We start from the raw sequence: 19487 nt of genomic DNA, 5'->3' as shown, positions 1-19487 counted from the left end.
TATTTTGCGTGGGAAGCCTGCTTTTCCTTTTATGTTGACGCGATTACGTGTGCCACTACTGCGTTCAAATGTCCAATGAGGTAAAGTATAGATCTAATTGTGCTGGAAGTGCTGACATCACAAACTAATTACTTTTGTGTTTGTACCAAAGGGCAAGGCAGGGACAATTAACTTAATGTCTTCTATTAATCTGGGTTGAGTCACTGGGAGCTTGGTGCCTTTTATTCAATCATTTGCAGTGTGTTACTTGTAGCAGACACACACCCGTCATTAGAATTGAATGAAGTCTGTTGCTGCCGCCTTGGTTCCCTGGTGTTAGGAGGTAACTGGTTGCATCTGCATGTACGTGGATGCAGTATCAGTGGAGTATGGTGGCAAAACATGGTACGTTGTGAAGCTACAGCATTCGAATGAATGGCGCATGACCCTGCTATTCCCCACATACCCACCTGAAGGTCAGATGGGACCAATTCAAAAAGTACTTCTTTACTACTCTATTACAAAGTCTTACATGCCTCTGTGAATTGACCCAAAACATCTAAAATGGCAAACATTAGGAATATTCGGGTAATATTCTTATACAATTAGTACATACAGAAAGGACTGTTTCCTCTTTCCACTTTTACTAGTAAAGACTTGGTAGTTATGGGCCGATTCGCGAAGCCAAGAACGAGTGCGTAATAGAGTACTTCTACTTATGTTACTCATGCATGCATGTAACCTTCCCCATAATGTACCCTATGTTTTGAGAGTTACATTTGTAGACAAGGTCCTTTTGGTGGGATGGGGCACCGCAGTGAAGCTAAGGTTGATGGCAGTAGATGCTGTCTCTGTGTTTAGTGGTAAGGTGGGTTTCGCGTAAATCTATTGAAAAACTCAACAAATGGATTTAGAAAACGTTGTCTGCTTCAGCAAAGGAATAACCTACGATGTTTTATTTTTTATTTTTAAGGTGGCAATGTTGGAAAAGGTGAGGGTAATTGTATGGGATTTGTAAACAGTAAGCAAAAGGCATGGTCTCATTTTTTCTGGTTTTCTATATCTCTGACATGAGGTCTGGCATCTGCTTGGCAGACGTAAGTGCGGACTAACTGAAATTCGGTTGACTTGCGCACATTTATTTATCTCTTTCTAAATCACCTTCCTCTTTGGACCAAATTTGGAGCACTTATAAGTTAGCTAATCCCCATTATTAAGTGCCTTAGCTGTTTTCTCTCTCTCTCTTTCTTGACAGGAGACCAGGTCCCCGAATCCTGTAATGGCTGATGAAACATTACTGTACATGTTGCAGTCAGCCACTAAGAGCACTCGCACCAAATAAGCCTCTCAGCCAATCAGAAGACCTAACATTTTTAATGAAAGTCCAACTGTCAATATATCTATACATTTTGAAACCAAATTTCTCCACAACTACTGAATGGATTTACACCAAACCACAAAAAGCACACTTTCTGGATAAAGATCTAGCTTTCTTCTAACTTTAATGTACTTGCGTTCAACTATTTTGGGTGCAACGCCGAAAAAAATTCCGTATGGAAGCTGTATGGGAAAATGTATTTTGGACCCCCCCTTTTTCTATGCCCACCCTTCACAGCTCACCCCTAGAGTTTCCAGTAGGTATATGAGATGGATGACCTTGTTTTTGGAAAATTTATTGAAGATTCGTCAAACAGCGCCAAAGTTATTAGCAAAGAAAGCTCTTCCTATGGAAAGTCTAACCTAACTAGGGGGGGAGGGTGGGGTTGTGGGGGTGGGTGTGTGTGTGTGTGTGTGTGTGTGTGTGTGTGTGTGTGTGTGAGTGTGTGTGTGTGTGTGTGTGAGTGTGTTTTTTTTTTTTTTTTACAGAGGTCTCATACTTTTCCCTGTTTTGATGTGCTGCCATTATGATGCTGCCCACTATGACACTACCAGTGTCACAGCTTCTGTGGTTCCTCCAAAAATTTGTACTATAATCTGATTTCACCAAAGTGGCATCTTTCCAGTAAAGTCATGATAGTTGGTCACCAGTGTTTTAAAAGTTAAATGTAATACATGTATTTATTTTATTTATATATAATTTATAAAGCGCAGCTACTGCTGGTAGGTGTCTTGGCGCTGTAGGAACAGATAAAGTTACTGAATTAGATGTCCGCAGTGAGTTTGGCCAGGGCCGGGTGCCTTTATGTCTCCTATGGGAACAACCAGGTCTTTAAGGCTTTTCTGAAAATGAGTAGGGAGGGAGCAGCTTTGGGAGGCTGTTCCAGAGCACCGCTGTGGCCCTGAAGAAGCTCTTGCCACCCCAGTTGGTTCTCCTGAAAGAAGGGACAATCGGGTTCATGGTGGAGCCTGAGTGTAGTGTCCTAGCTGGGATGCACCATTTCAGTTTCTGTCTGAAATGGGCTGGCCCTAGTCCATGCAGTGCTTTATAGGCCAGGCAGAGCGCCTTAAACCTGCCTCGTTGTTTAACCGGCAGCCATTGCAGTTTCCTGATGACTCTCTTGCCGATTCACATGGCATTGATGCATGGGTTGCAGAGTGTATTTACACCATCCCAATATATGACTAAAATGTAGGGCTTCAGATGGCACCATTGTTCTATGGATGGACTGCAGTTTAAGAGCACCATAATGTCTGATGGCAAGCAAAGTGGTTTGCTGTGCAGGAAATATACTTTAATATATTATCTATGTCACATCCACAGTGTGTCTTGTAAGTCCACTGGGTATAAGATTAATATATAAAAAAAGGACATGCTAGAATTTAAGGAAATATTTGTTCCCAGAGTGAACAGTTACAAAAGCTGCTGTGCCTGTGTAGTTAAAGCAAGCTTTTCTGTGAACAGCCCTACTTGTGAATATAAGCCTAGGTATTTATTTTTGTCTGAGAAAATAATAACACTTTCAGTCAGTTATTTTCCACTTATCATTAAAAATCTAGTTCAATTTTTAAGATTAGATTTCGCTTAGTGCAAAAGCAACTCTATAAAAGTGTACTTTGTTGTCCTGGAGTTCAAACTGATTTAGAAATGGTTTGACAAGGGACAGTTGTTAACACCCTGGCAGGGATGTGTATTCAGTCTCCGGAGCAAAAAGGAACCTTACAAGCAGAAATCGCACGAGGTTGGATTTCTTAAATGTCTCTATACGTCCCCAATAGAGGTTCACTGGCTCAGCCGAAACCTCGGAGCTCCTGAAGGGATTTTCTGATTAAGTATCGAAGGGGCAGAGCGAGGGAATCAGCCTTTGAAACGGGCTGCCATCAAGAAGGTAGTTCCTAATGCAACTTTCATTGAACACTTCACAAAACTCTGCTTCCATATTCATTCTCTATACATTCAACATTATCCTTGAATATCCCATGGGACATGAGTAAAATCCTACCTTAAATCTAAGATACTTTGTGTTCACCTTGGGCAAGGGAAGCATCCTAGATATTATAATGTCCTCATGAAACATCATCCGCTTTGAAAAGCCCTGAAATTCAACTTGTCAGACTTCTGTGCTTTCTCATTTACCCAGGGCACAAGTCCTAAAAAAAAAAATGACGTCACGAAAGGTGGTTTGCACCATCCGACATATTGCCTCCCCTCGCTCACCCCTCAGATGCGATTGCAACAGAGAAGCCAGCACGTGAGTAAAGTTTTGAATGGGCTCCGATCCTGCCCCAGAGAGGCCAAAGAGTGAATGTGTGGCTCCATTTGCTCCAGTTATCCAGCTCCTGGTAAAATAAGAGGGGGGACGCCATCCACCTGCATGGTACACCGACTCGAGCCCTGTATTTACCCCAGTGCGCTGGGTCTCCTCAATGGAGGCCAGCCTCAGCAAACATGGGCCACTGTGAGACATCTCTATGTCTGAACTCTCCAGCGCTATCTCCAAAAAGGCCGTTAATCTGTTATAAATCAGGGGAATTACTACAAGCCACATCTGCTGTGTGCCATTGGCCGCGCTGAAGACTTGCTGAGCGGGCCTCATGTTTGATGCGCAGGTGGCACATGATTGATGTGCAGGTGCCTCATGTGGGATGCGCAGGTGGCACATGATTGATGCGCAGGTGCCTCATGTGATGTGCAGGTGCCTCACGTTTGATGCGCAGGTGCCTCATGTGTGATGCGCAGGTGCCTCGTGTTTGATGTGCAGGTGCCACATGTGTGATGCGCAGGTGCCTCATGTGTGATGCACAGGTGCCTCATGTGTGACGCGCAGGTGCCTCATGTGTGATGCGCAGGTGCCTCATGTGTGATGCGCAGGTGCCTCATGTTTGATGCGCAGGTGCCACATGTTTAATGCGCAGGTGCCTCGTGTGATGCGCAGGTGACTCGTGTGATGCGCAGGTGCCTCGTGTGATGCGCAGGTGCCTCGTGTGATGCACAGGTGCCTCACGTATGATGTGCAGGTGCCTCATATGTGATGCGCAGGTGCCTCATGTGTGATGCGCAGGTGCCTCATGTGTGATGCGCAGGTGCCACATGTTTGATGCGCAGGTGCCTCATGTGTGATGCGCAGGTGCCTCCTGTTTGATGCGCAGGTGCCTCATGTGTGATGCGCAGGTGCCACATGTTTGATGCGCAGGTGTCTCATGTTTGATGCGGTGTCTCATGTTTGATGCTCAGGTGCCTCATGTTTGATGCGCAGGTGCCTCATGTTTGGTGCGCAGGTGCCACATGTTTGATGCGCAGGTGCCTCGTGTGATGCGCAGGTGACTCGTGTGATGCCCAGGTGCCTCGTGTGATGCGCAGGTGCCTCGTGTGATGCACAGGTGCCTCACGTGTGATGCGCAGGTGACTCGTGTGATGCGCAGGTGCCTCGTGTGATGCGCAGGTGCCTCATGTGATGCACAGGTGCCTCACGTGTGATGTGCAGGTGCCTCACGTGTGATGTGCAGGTGCCTCATATGTGATGCGCAGGTGCCTCATGTGTGATGCGCAGGTGCCACATGTTTGATGCGCAGGTGCCTCATGTGTGATGCGCAGGTGCCTCATGTTTGATGTGCAGGTGCCTCATGTGTGATGCGCAGGTGCCACATGTTTGATGCGCAGGTGTCTCATGTTTGATGCGGTGTCTCATGTTTTATGCGCAGGTGCCTCATGTTTTATGCGCAGGTGCCTCATGTTTGGTGCTCGCGCTCAGCAAGTTTTTTGTTATCAACAAATAAGCTCCAAAGCTGGAGTTTGTTTCATGAAAACAAAAACACAATGGTGCTGATGCAGGGAACCTTCTGCCTGCACTGGGAGAGGTTACGGCTTTAAGGCTAGAGCTGCAGACTTTGGAGCTAGGGAACCGGGTTCGAGCCTGGGCATTCTGTGATTGGGGGCAAATCACTTAATCTCCCTGTGCCTACCAAAATATGAATGTGTCCTTGTGTAACATAACTGGTGCTTATGTAAAGCCTCCAATACCTCCGGTCGAGTTCGCGCTATATAAATCTATAAATCAACCCCCCCGCCCCCACAAAAATGGGAGCCTTATACATGTCAAGCTTGGACTGGGGTTACCTTGCCCAAAACACGGTAAGGCGACAGTTGCTATGACCCATGTCAAAGAGTGGCATCGCGAAAGCTCAGCCACCTCCCCCATTGCACTGTTCATGGAGGGCCCCCACCCAATCAGGGGCTCTCAGGTCAGGTACCCGCTGCACAATGCCGGAGGGGGTACCCTGGAGCTCGGGGACCCAAGCCTTGCACCGGTCATGATCAGCAGACCCTTCCTCTGTGTCTAAACTCAGCGCTTCACCCATCTCTAAATAGATCGAGGGAACGGGGAGTTTGGTTCAGTGGGAGCCTTTAGCCTAAGATTTCAGACTATGGAAGTGCAGTGTATAAGTTATTAAGTTATTTTATGAGGCGGGTAGATCTGTGCTCGCGCAGTTTGCCCCGTATGTTAGTTGTATGTGTGATCTGTGTTTGAACATGTGGTGCCTCCTGCTGGGTATTTTGTTTACGAGTCAGATAGGGCACTTCTCTCCTGCGCCCGTCTGTTGCACTGCGGTTGAGGAAATCATTCCTTAGAAAAACTTTTCCTTAATAATCACTTCTTTGTAGCTTAGTTATTGACATTTATCCAAAATCTTAACTCATGTATCCTCCTTAATCACATCACTGCGGAGACCTCATGTTTGTGCATGGAATTATTTATTCCTCATTTTCAAGTACCACACGTTGCCATTCTAGGCTTTTACGAGGGCATGTGAAGACAAACATTTTTCAACAGCGTTAAAATGACATCAAAGTGCTCCCAATGCATTTCGAATTGTAAAATTCTTCGTCAGGGGTTAACTGAAAGTTATTCGTAACTAAAACGAATAACTTAAACTACCTCTCTACCGTACTAAACTGAAACCATTAAGTGTTTACATTTCCCATTCCTTTCCCTCAATGTTCAGAACCTGCTCTCGCCCAAAAATGTCTATCGGCATATGGCTCAATCTGTGTAGTACGTCTCAACTAACTCCCTGCTCGACAGTTCTCATTAAACTACAGACCACCCTTCTCTCGAGTTTTACCTTTTCAGCGCTGCGACCAGCAGCAAGCCCTCACTTCTCTACGTACGTGGCAAAGATACTAGGAGTTTTCCCTCCAGGCTCATGTCGTTATTTAAAGAGAAAAGCCACACACCTGTGAGCGATCTACCTACAAGCTGCCACCCCCACTCATAGTTTGAACATGCCATATATCAATGAACATCATCTCCCATAGTGCCCTTCTTCAATCAGAAAAAATGTGCTAACATCAAATAAAGCATCCCTTTTAAATCATCCGAAAAACGGTATCTTGTTTAGACACTAAACATAATACACGCTTATTGGCTTTGTCAATGCTTGTTGTTCGTGCCTCTTGCATTGTCGTTCTCTCTCTCTCTCTGTCAGACCGTCTATCACCCTGCACCCCTTCTGTGTCCCCCAGAAGACTGATCGGTGTTTTCGGCCTTTCATTCCCGTCTTCTCGCTCAAGGATCCCGTGTGTTTTGCTGACCTGACACTTTGCTGCCTCTCTGGCAAGGCATCCTCTGCAGAAAACGAAACTCTCGCCGTTGTTAAGGATATTAACAGCATAAATCTGCGAGGACTGTTCTATGCAGCATCCTTTCCGCACTGATCTGTGTTTCTGGAGCACTGGCAGGGGTTGGCCGTGCCCTTGCACCGTTGAGATCACGAGGCCTGTCTGCAGCATCACCCCCTCTCCTCAATCTGTGTTTGCAGCCAGTGCAGCAGCCCCAAGAACCAGGCCACTGCAATCCACTAACACGTCATACCAGCTCCTGTCTGTTTCCAAATCATGTGCACTACAACGTCTTTCTAAGAAGGTAACATTTCTGGTATTGTTTATTGGCCATGTGTAGCTCCCACTCTACTACCAGTAGGGCATCAGGGCGCCTTTCGGAACTCCAGAGTAAATCTTAAGAAACGGTTGTAACAAAGACTAAGCTGAGGTGTCTGGTCAAACAGTGCGTTATTTGTATAAAAAATACAAATCAAAGTGACGGGCCCTTGTAAGCATGCCACTGCAGTTTGCACTTCACATTGCCACTGTACTTACACTACTACTAGCCATTACACTGCTACACGTGTGATAATTCAGACAGTTCTAGGCCGCCACATTTTTAAGAATGGTTTGGGTTGCAGGTATTAGTTGTTTTGAATGTATATTGAATTAAGAAACAACTGTTTTTCTGCTCATTTTTAAATTACACAAACAGCACCACCATATGGCAGCTATCATAAGTGCAGGTTCTGGCCATTATTAAGTGCTGGTGCTGCGCACTGGGAACCACCAGCTCAAATTAAGCACTGCGGTCAAAGAGGAGAGAGTTTTGTAATGGGCTGTAGGTTATTTGGTGGTGACACCTCATGGTTCTATTATTTGCTGACACATTTCCTCTTTTGGTACAGGGGCCACTGCCCGGAGTATGTATGTGTTGTCAATGACTTATGCTTCTGTTATTACCTTAAGAATATGCCTCTTTTTTCTGCAACCCGTCACCCTGCATGTTGTTACAATGTGGTCGTTACCACGACCGCGTTGTAACAATGCATACCATTACCCCGCAAGTCGTAACAACAACTTGCGGAGGGGGGCGCTGGATGTTGTAATAATATAATTTACTATTCCAACTCCAGTCGGTGCGGACAGTATGGAAGGTGTTGGATTTTAAATCCAACACCTTCTCCCCCCTCGGCAAGTCATTGTTACGACTTGCGGGGAAATGGTATGCTTTGTTACAATGCAGGTGTTGCAACGACCACGTTGTAACAACATGCAGGGTGACGGTTTCGTGGCCAAGGTTCTTTACCTTACCTTAATGTCTCCAATGCATAAGCCTGTGCAGAAGGTTAGCACTGAGAAATGTCATCACAACCAGGGCGAGAAGTAGCAGTGCTAATATCTTCCTGCATCTCTATTTTTTTGTATTTATTTTTTTAGTGTAATCCGCACGCCATGGCAGAAGGGCAGTCCGTCTGTAGTATCCGCAGGTCCAGATCCAGGAGTATTCTGCAGAGTGGGTGTGAGTGTAGCAAATGGGCACCTGCTGATTTTACCTTCAACACAAAGAGTATGGTTCCAAAGTCTCTCTAAACCTGTAGAGGTCCTCCTTCCCCATGCCGGACATGTCCTCTGAAGAGGACGTGGACAAATAGACATGATGGCCATCATGTCGGATGCAAAAACAACAAGTGATGGACAGAATGCAGAACAATGTCATACATTCACCCCAGTACAGAGATCTGGGCCTAAATCCATAGTTTTTTTGCTCACCATGCCATTCCAGTTTGGACCCAGCCATATGCAAATCAGTCTTGACCCTGTGCCTCATGGGAACAGTCCAGCCCGAACTGCCAAGCCAGGTCCTCCCTGGACTGAAAACAAGCATCCTAGGACCGGTTTCGGCCTTTCAGCCCTCATCAGCCTGGATCGCTTGATTCCATGTCGGAGGCATCTGTTTAACCTGATGTAATGGGGTACACTGTTGTTCTACTTTGTAACACCATGTAACTGCTTTTTTGTGAGCTTCTTGTGTGCAACAGTAACTGTTACTGTTTAAAGCGCTCAATATCCTTTTGGAACTTGCTTGCCCCATATAAAATTGCAAATAAATAAATGACTTGTGATTTCCATAAAGTGAAGAACTATGTTCACCGTTATTAAAGGCGAGAGACACTGTCCGCTGTCGTGGTAATGCTTCTGGCTGCTGCCGGTGGAATGAGACAGGGAGTGTAAGGAGTAGATTTATTTCCAGTCCAGAGAGAGGCTCATCAGCTGTTCTACCACTCACAGAGAAGGGGGCCCCTGAGACTATAACAGGCAGAAAAAACAGGAGAGATTAGGAAATACAATCAGAACAAAATTTCTCTGCCTGTGAAGATAATTTAAAATGCTAATAGTCACTGATATAAATACCGCATACATGAAACACTGGCCTTTCAAAATATAATACAAAAAGTAACAAATGTATTCAATAAATATAATATTGCAGTTGTATGAAATCTAGGAATGAAATACACCATAAATCACCAAGCTCAACCTATCAATCAATCAATCAGGAGTTTGTTAAAGCGCAACTACTCACCCGTAAGGGTCTCAAGGCGCTAGGGGTGGGGTGGGGGGGTGCAGGTTCCATTACATCAAAGAGGGGGTCTGTCGAAGAGCCAGGTTTTGAGGTTTCTTGTGAAGATTGGGAGCGATGTTGTCTGTCTGAGGTGGAGCGGAAGGGCGTTCCATGCTTTGGCCGTGAGGAAGGAGAAGGAGCGGCCTCCCGATCTGGTCTTTCTGGTGTGGGGGACCTCGGCGTAGGAGAGCTGGGCTGATCGTAGGGTCCTTTGGGGTGCATGGAATTTGAGCCGGCTGTTCAGGTATGCTGGTCCGGTGCCGTGGAGGGCCTTGTGTGCGTGGGTAAGCATCTTAAAGGTGATTCTCGCTTCGTCGGGGAGCCAGTGTAGTGTGCGCAGGTGCTGGGAGATGTGGCAGTGTTTTGGCAGGTTGAGGACCAGTCTTGCGGCGGCGTTCTGGATGTTCTGTAGCTTGCGTATGAGGTTTTTGTTTATTCCTGCGTAGAGTGCGTTGCCGTAGTTGAGTCTGCTGGTGACCAGGGCGTGAGTGACTGTCTTTCGGTGTTCGAGGGGGATCCATTTGAAGGTTTTACGAAGGAGGCGGAGGGTGTGGAAGCAGGAAGATGAGGCAGAGTTGATCTGGCGGTCCATTTTGAGCTCGGAGTCCAGGATGATTCCCAGGTTGCGTGCGTGGTCTGTGGGGGTTGGCGGGTTTCCGAGGGCGGTGGGCCACCAGGTGTCGCTCCAGGCGTCGGGGTTTGGGCCCATGATGAGTACTTCTGTTTTGTTGGTGTTTAGTTGTAGGCAGCTGTTTTTCATCCATTTGGCGACGGCTTCCATGCCTTCTCGAAAGTTGCGTCTGGCGGTGTTGGGCTCGTTGGATAGGGAGAGGATGAGCTGGGTGTCGTCTGCGTATGACACGATGTTGAGTCCGTAGGTTCTGACGATGGGGGCAAGTGGAGCCATGTAGACGTTGAAGAGCGTCGGGTTGAGGGAGGAGCCCTGGGGGACTCCGCAGGTGGTAGGTGTGGGGTCTGAGAGGAAAGGGGGGAATCTGACCCTTTGCGTCCTGCCGGAGAGGAAGGAGCAGATCCAGTCAAGGGCCTTGTCCTGGATTCCTGCGTCGTAGAGTCTGCGTATTAGGGTGCGGTGGGAGACTGTGTCGAACGCCGCTGATAGGTCTAGGAGGATGAGGGCTACTGTTTCTCCTTTGTCCAGTAGGGTGCGGATGTCGTCTGTTGCGGCGAGGAGGGCGGTTTCCGTACTGTGGTTTTTTCTGAAGCCGGATTGGGAGGAGTCGAGGATGTTGTGTTCTTCAATGAATGTGGCGAGTTGGCTGTTGATGGCTTTCTCGATGACTTTCGCTGGGAAAGGGAGCAGGGAGATGGGTCTGTAGTTTTTGAGGTCGGTGGGGTCCGCTGAGGGTTTCTTCAGGAGGGGGTTGACCTCGGCGTGTTTCCAGTCATTGGGGAACGAGGTGGTCGCCAGGGAGCGGTTGATGGTGTGGCAGAGCATGGGTGCGATGGTGTCAGCGGTTCTGTTGAAGATGTGGTGGGGGCAGGGGTCCGTGGGGGCTCCTGAGTGGATTGACTTCATTGTCTTCAGTGTGTCTTTGGTGGTGAGGGCTGTCCAGTCATCAATCGCTGGTTTCCGGGTGTCCGGGTGGTTGGTGAGGGTTCAGTGTGTTGGTTGTCTTCGTCAAAGTTGTCGTAGATGCTCTTGATTTTGTGGTGTAAAAAGGTGCTGAGTTTGTCGCAGAGGTCTTGTGAGGGAGGGATGTCGGTAGACTCGCTGGTGGGTTGGGCGAACTCCTTGATGATGCTGAAGAGTTCCTTGCTGTTGTGAGCGTGGGTGGAGATTTTGTCTTCAATCGCTTTTTTCCTCGTTTCTCTGATGAGTTGATGGTGATCGTTGGTGGCGGCTCTGAAGTTGTTGTGGGCTTCTGTGGATTTGGTGTTTCTCCAGGCCTTTTCGAGGAGGCGGCATGTGCGCCTGGACTCTCGAAGTTCGGTGGTAAACCATCAGGCTTTCTTGGCACAGGTATTGTTGTTTTTCTTGAGGGGGGCTATGGTGTTGGTGCTGTCCGAGATCCATCTATGCAGTGTTCGGGCTGCTGTGTTGGGGTCGTCGTTTTCCGCGATGGTTGGGGTGGACTTGTTGAGTGAGGAGATGAGCTGGTCGTCGGTGATTTTGGTCCAGTTTCTTTGTGGAAGCAGGTGCTGGTGTCTGTGGATGGTGGGTGTTCTGAAGGTGAAGTGGACGCAACGCCACACATACATAATCGTTCATACAAACAAATGCATAACCAAACATATTTATATGTCCTACGAAATAAGGGTTCAAAACTTTGTTTATCAATATATACATGGAGACAACTCCCCCCCCCTTTTTTTTGACATGTAACAAATAATGACTGTCAGGTCCACAAGAATGAAACAAGTTAACTAATTCCAGAATTAATCAATAAATGGGAGCAAATCCAGCAGCGGTGGAAGGGGATGCAGTGGAGGAGGTTTTGTGGGTACTCCAAGGTATGTTCCAACACCTAAAGTTGGTATGGCATTTACCAAGTATTTGCAAGTAGTTTCTCATCCTAAACACCCTGCAGATTTATTCCTGTCACTGACATGTTTACAGTGGGAATGGGGAAGGGAACATCCTTATAATTAATGGGGTTGTGGAAAAGGGGGGTTTCCATGGCAGAAATATGTTCCTCATAAAGATAAAAGTGTAAATGCACTACTGTAATACATTTCCACAAGCAGAATGTACACCTGAGAAATGTCCTCTTGTGGAATGAGTTACACATTTGAGTACTCTTGGATACATAATACTTGGGAAGATTCCCAGGCCCCCTTGGATTCTTTCTGAATTTTGAAAAATGCATTGAAAACCTGGAGGACCCACGGCAGAGTAAAGTTTTGTCTTTGTGTGGTTGTTTTGTGGAGCAGTTCCCAGGTGCACAGTGGATCCGCCCTGCAAGGACGCGTGAGGCCGTATCTTGATGGGCTTCACCGCCTCAGCTCCTGTTTTTATGCGCCCGCAGGTCATTTAACCTGATATTTCTCCAAATTGGAGATTCATAATCAGACAGTAAAGCTCGGAAACCGTGAGCAAGGTTTACCTCTTTATGTTTTTGAAGCAGTGGTGTCTAAAATAATGCAACAGTATCAGGTTAAATGTATTGCAGGTGCATAAAAACAGGCGCTATGCTCTTCACTGAGCCAGCAGAGCCAACCATGCCAGGGCCCTGTTCTAATCCAGCTGTCCCACCCCTAGTGACCAGGCACCCTTGATGCCCTGTACGCTGGATGCCCGCGGGCTGCCTCAGAGGGCACATCACTCCTATACACTCCAGCATTTGTAATCTGCAAGCACATCAGATGTTTTATAGTGTTCCAGATCACTAGCACAGCAGATGTAGGCGTAGTAGGCGGTAAAAGGAGCGAGCAGGGCAGCCATTTATAAAACCCTCTCCCTCCTCTCTATATTTCTAAGTTACCGCAGAGGCAGCCTTTTCAATATATTACAACGTTTTAATACAGCAGTATAACGTGTAAATTGCAGCAATATTTTTCAATGACAGGATAGATGAAACTGTTCCTCACTTCTTCTCAAAGTCAGGAGCAGAAACTAACTATCTTCATAGCAATGGTTGTGACAACTGTGAGCTGTAATCTTTTTTGGGGGGGTTTGGGGAATTTAGGACAGAATAAGAGGAATGAAGAGTGAAGTGAATGGATGTGAGCTCAAGGGCTGGAGTTTGGGAGCAGCAGACTGACAGCCTCTCTTTCTACCTCCTGCAGGGACGAGAAGAACCAGTCCATCATAGTCAGCGGCGAATCTGGTGCCGGGAAAACCGTCTCTGCCAAATATGCCATGCGGTACTTTGCCACAGTTGGAGGCTCTGCCAATGAGACGAATGTTGAAGAAAAAGTCCTGGCCTCTAGCCCCATCATGGAGGTAAGGGCGATATGGGACGGGCTACTTAGAAACTGAATGCAACACTGGTCGCCTGGCCAGTTGATGTTACGAAGCATCACAAGGGCAGACATTAAAAGCCAAGGGGCATATTACCAACAACTAGCGATATTTATCGCTAAATGGGCTTAGCAAGTTTTTTTTTATCGCCAAGCATCGCCGGATATTATCGCAGAGATAACGTGCTATTAGCAACGTTTATCTCTAAAGCGATAAAATATCCAGCAATAGCGGCAAAATGCGTGAATATCGCGGAGAATACAGCGATATTCACGCATTAACGCCAATAGGGTCTTAGCCATAATATCCACCTCCCATTGGATATAATGGCTAAGAACTGGTCTGAGCAGGCGTTAGCTTTTGGAGATATTTCCATCACTACGCCAGCGTTGATAATAGGCGATAGCGATGTTAGCGACTGTTTTTATTCGCTAACCGGTTGGGTACGCCCACTTTGCATGTCATTAGCAATAAATATCGCTAACATGCAAAGCGGGCCCCAAACCGCTCGCTATCAACTAAAAGCTGTCGCTAACTGATGTTAACGACAGCTTGCTAATAGGGCGATGAAATTATCTCCGCTTTGCGGCCGAAAACGGCCGCTATCGCGGCGATAATTTCATTTCGCCCACCTTGATAATATGCCCCCCAAATTTCTTAATTTGTTTGCATTTTAGGACCTCAATTAGAGCACTTTGTAAAATAAGGAGCAAAAGCACTTAGGGCCATTTTAAAAGTGCCCCGAGGGAGCAACTGTGTGTGCACCTGTGTTTTGCACCACTGGCACGCTTTTGTATTACAGAAGTGGCTGCAGACGCTTGCGCAGTCTCTTCTGAATTACAGAAAATGCCGCCATACATGTACTGCAGGCGTGGCTGTGTTAGACATGGGCACATAGGCAAAGGAGCCATCGGGGGGCATACTGACTGTCTGCCACATAAAGGTGGTGCACAATCAGTGCAACCTGTGCGGGCGCCCCTTGGAAGGAGGAAAAGTTAGTACTTTGCCCCCCCAGAGATCCCTGGTACAGTCACTCACTGCACCTGGCTGTGGGGGCTCCTCTGCATCCCTTTCAAGTGGAAGCCGTGTTGCTGCCTGCACAGTGGAAGCCAGCTCGGCTGCTTGAAAGAACAGTCCACCTTTCACTAATTTACTGCCCCCAGTGCATGTGCCAGTTTTCATCTGTGTTGAGGGCAGAGCCTTCATTGTAATAAGGCATATTCACGATGAATGAATACATGAATGAGTGGTCATAATGAGTGCAACGATTACCCAGAGGAGTCTTGGCACTATGTGAAACAAGTGGACAGTGGCATTATTATTTATTTTATTTACTGAGATTTCCGACGATTACCATACGATTGCCATCTCAAAAAAGAGCGTTTTAAAACACTGAAGGGTATCTATACCGTTTGGAACCAGGTTCGAAAACTTTTGGGGATTGGTAGGTTTTCCTATTATACAACGTTGGAGAATAACACTAATCTTCCTGGAATTTTTACGGATTCAGTTATGAGGCGATGGGTCCGATGTGGAATTTCACAGTTCGGCTCATTATATGATTCTATGGGTTTTTGTTCCTTTGAATCCCTAAAAACCAAATATGGGTTAGACTCCCACGACTTTTTCAAATATCTGCAGATCAGGGATTTCATCTTAATAAAGGGGGGTGGCAGCGGATGTTTTAAGAAAACTCTAGCAATCAATACTGTGGTTAGATCAGAAATGGTTAAAATTGGAGATATCTATAAAGACTTAACTGCAGCTTTACCAGATGATGTGGATAAACATGCATGTAAATGGCAAAACAAAATAGCTATTACAGAGGAACTTGCTAGTAAAGCATTAGAATTGTCCAGCTCTATATTAATGTCCACCAAGCAACAAGCCCAATTCTACAAAACCTTTTTCCGACTCAATTACACCCCAAAAAAGATATCCAAATGGTGCGAGGGTAAACGTACACTTTGCCCTAGATGTGCTATGCCCAAGGCTGATTTGATACATATGCTGGCCACATGTCACACATTAGATACGATTAAACGAGAAATCTCTATTTTCCTATCTGGAATTTTAGAGACTAATATAGAGATTACAACAGCAGAAATAGTAATAGGGGTGGATAGGGCTACTAGACCTAGCGCCATACAGGGACTCATATTTATCTCGATGGCCGTACTAAGAATTTGTTTGACATCAGCTTGGTTGGATCAATATCCACCTACATTTCAACAATGGGGGACACGCTTTTTAGCTGTATACAACCTCGAAATAGCTATTTATAGTCGGAAGGGCTTTAAGAAGAAAAAAAAGGGATTAGAAATCTGGGAGCCGGTCAGACTATGGTCAGGGAGACCAGACTAGCAATGAAACCTCGAATTAGTAATGAATGTAATTACTAAAATGGAGAAGTCCTTTGGTCCTCTTGTTTCTTCTGTGGTTCTTTTTTTGTTTTGTTTTTTCTTCTTCTTCTCTCTTTTTTTCTTCGGTTTTGTGTAGCCTTATTCGATATTATCTTATTTGTGACAATACCAAGATGTTGCTTTTGCAATTGTAGAAAGTTGCCTGTATCAGGGGGGGGGGCTCAGGGGTGGGGAGGGTGGGACAATATAACCTCTGTAGAAACTCAATAAAAGAATTAAAAAAGAAAAGAGATTTCCTAAAAACAGAGAGTGATGTTGCTACTTTCAATTCATTGGGAAGGTGGTTCCATTGTAGGGCCATGGGCCCGAAAAGCTTCCGCCGCCCCAGGAGGAACGTTTGAAAGCTGGCACCACCAAGTGCCTCGCAGAGCTGGCGCTCAGGCCCACCGGGGGTGTACCACCTAAGGTTCTTCTTGAAATGGGATGGGCCCTGTCCATGAAGGGTCTTATCGGCCATACACAGGGTCTTGAAAATAATGCGCTCCCTGGCTGAGAGCCAGTGAAGTGTGCTGATGGCTCTTTTTGCTGATAGAAATTTAGCAATTTTCAATAGGAACCGAGCAGCAGCATTCAGGAGAATTTGTAATTGTTTTAGCGAAGCCTTCGGCAGGTCTAGGTAGACTATTACAGCGTCAAGTCTTACTAGCACAAAAACAATGACTGCTGTCTTAGGAGATGAAAGGGTAAGACTTTTTCAATCTTCTTAATCACTTTGAGAGCATGGAAGGAGGATGAGGGGACCTTATTTACTTGGCCTTTCTATTTTAATTCCCTGTCCAGTAACTCCCCCAGGTTTCAGCTCTCGATGTCCGCGCTCAGTGCACCTAGTCTAAGGTGAGCCACGTTCAAATTAGGGCAGTGCATCCTCTCTGTGCTAGGGGCCCTGTCCATCGGGGAATCTCACTGATCAGGCACTATTGGTGTATTGCGGCATAATTTCAATCCTTTTCGTGTGTGGACCTAAGGTATTGTACAAAAGGTTCCCACAAATCCCTAGGTATAGAGGCCTGTGGCATTTCTTCTGCATATATCTCCAATATCTCTTTGCAATATGTCATAGCAGTGACCCAGTCTTTGAATCATGGGGGGCGCTTGCTACCCCATCGCAATGCAATACGACGTTTAGCTGGTAAGAATGCCACAGCCAAAATCTTTCGTCTCCTAATCAGCTGAAATTTGTAAATTCCCAACAGACAGACTAGCGGTCGTTTGGTATCTGTTCAGACAACATAATCATAAGTGCACTAGTAACTTCTTGCCAGTATAAGTGAAGCTGGGGGCATGACCATGACACCTGCAAAAATTCAGCATTAGAAGCGCCGCATCTGTGGCAGTTGTCATCCAGCCTAAGTCTGTGGTTATGTAGTTTTTCCGGAGTGTAGTATGTTTGATGCAGAAATGTAAGCAATGTCAAGTTCTCCACAAATGCCCCTCTTCTTTTGACCATTCTGGTATCTTAATGTCCTTGCTGGGTACATAGTTCCATGCCAGTATTGCAGTGCCATAGTTGGTTATTGTGCCTCGCTAGTCCTTCATGTTTTCCCTGTATGTTGAACATTTACATGCGTGTGTCGTAAGGCCACTACCAGGCACACATTCTTTTCCCAGTATCACAGTGCCCCTGGGAGACCAGAATACCTGCCTCCAGCAAATTCAGTGAAATGGGTCTCCAAGTGCCTCTTTCTGCCTTAACTTTGAGTCAATTCTGAGGGGCTGGTAAAGACTATGACAGTCCATTGGACCGCCGTAGTCATGACGGCCGTCCGTGGCCAGCCAGCGGTCCACCTGCCATATTACAACTTTAGCAGTTGGACCTCGACTACCGCCAAGGATCTGTAATCCCGCGTCGGTGGTGCAGCGGTCAGAGGACATAATATGCTGGCAGTGCAGCTGCAGTACTGCCGAGCATATTACAAGTTTCCTCACCGTCCTCTTTTTCATGTTGGTAAACCCGCCATGAAAAGGGTTGCAGTGACGAAACGTAGGGGACCCTAACAGGGCCCCTGCCACTCCTGGACTAGGGGGTGCATGCAGGGGGGCACACCCTGAACATGTGCTCCCCCAGTTCTGAACAATATGGAATGTATGGCATTGTGCATTCCATATTGTGCAGGAACGATCTGTGGCTGTCTCACGGCGGTGCATATCTAACAAAACACACAAGCTGATGAACGGAATGTTACACAATGGCAAAACAGTCACCCCCAGTCACAGATCTTTGTTTAATCCATCGTTATTTTGCTCACCAAGCCACCCCAGTTCAGACATGGCCATATGCAAATCAGTCTTGACCCTGTGCCTCATGGGAACAGTCCAGACCCAACTGCCCAGCCATGTCATCCGTGGACTGGAATCAAGCATCCTAGGACCGGTTTCTGGCTATCAGCCGTCTTCAGCCAGGATAGTTTAACAGTGGCTTAGTGAGCATGGGACCCACGTCTGGGCATACCCTTCCCACATAGGGTGAACAGCAAAATACACAAGATGATGGACGGAATGTTGCACAATGGCAAAACATTCACCCCCAGTCACAGATCTGGGTTTAATCCATCGTTATTTTGCTCACCAAGCCACCCCAGTTCAGACATGGCCATATGCAAATCAGTCTTGACCCTGTGCCTCATGGGAACAGTCCAGACCCAACTGCCCAGCCATGTCATCCGTGGACTGGAATCAAGCATCCTAGTACCGGTTTCTGGCTATCAGCCGTCTTCAGCCAGGATAGTTTGACAGTGGCTTAGTGAGCATGGGACCCACGTCTGGGCATACCCTTCCCACATAGGGTGAACAGCAAAACAAACAAGATGATGGACGGAATGTTGCACAATAGCAAAACATTCACCCCCAGTCACAGATCTGGGTTTAATCCGTCGTTATTTTGCTCACAAAGCCACCCCAGTTCAGACATAGCCATATGCAAATCAGTCTTGACCCTGTGCCTCATGGGAACTGTCCAGACCGAACTGCCAAGCCATGTCGTCCCTGGACCGGAATCAAGCATCCTAGGACCGGTTTCTGGCTATTAGCCGTCTTCAGCCAGGATAGCTTGACTCCAGTGGCTTAGTGAGCACAGGACCCACGTCTGGGCATACCCTTCCCACATAGAGTGAACACCAAAACACACAAGATGATGGACGGAATGTTGCACAATGGCAAAACATTTACCCCAGTCACTGATATGGGTTTAATCCATCTGTATTTTGCTCACAAAGCCACCCCAGTTCAGACATGGCCATATGTAAATCAGTCTTGACCCTGTGCCTCATGGGAACAGTCCAGCCCGAACTGCCAAGCCATGTCTTCCCTGGACCAGAATCAAGCATCCTAGGACCGGTCTCTGCCTATCAGCCGCCTTCAGCCAGTATAGCTTGACTCCAGTGGCTTAGTGAGCACAGGACCCACGTCTGGGCATGTCTATGGCACACCTATCTGCCTTAGATATGTACCACTGCAACACCTGCAGCACCGACGACCCACCAGGATTAAACTCGTAATCTGGTGGGCGGTCTGCATAAGGGTTTGGCGGTCTTTCTGCTGGGCGTGGGCGTGGCAGCCCTTAGG

At 46.9% G+C, this 19487-nt stretch overlaps 1 protein-coding gene across 1 annotated transcript in view; it reads left to right on the top strand.

Annotated features, from left to right (window-relative positions):
* MYO5B (myosin VB) overlaps positions 1 to 19487 on the top strand; it is a 1009160-nt gene that overhangs the window by 455042 nt on the left and 534631 nt on the right. Inside the window, exon 5 of the mRNA XM_086960377.1 lies at positions 13329 to 13485. Coding sequence (XP_086816503.1) covers positions 13329 to 13485 — 157 coding nt within the window. The remainder of the gene's footprint in view (positions 1 to 13328; positions 13486 to 19487) is intronic.

Source organism: Lissotriton vulgaris, chromosome 3_1, assembly GCF_964263255.1.
Source record: "Lissotriton vulgaris chromosome 3_1, aLisVul1.2, whole genome shotgun sequence".
In the NCBI taxonomy this organism is placed as follows: Eukaryota; Metazoa; Chordata; class Amphibia; order Caudata; family Salamandridae; genus Lissotriton; species Lissotriton vulgaris.
Note: the sequence above shows the minus strand (reverse complement) of the source record. Positions and strands in the feature narration are given on the sequence as shown.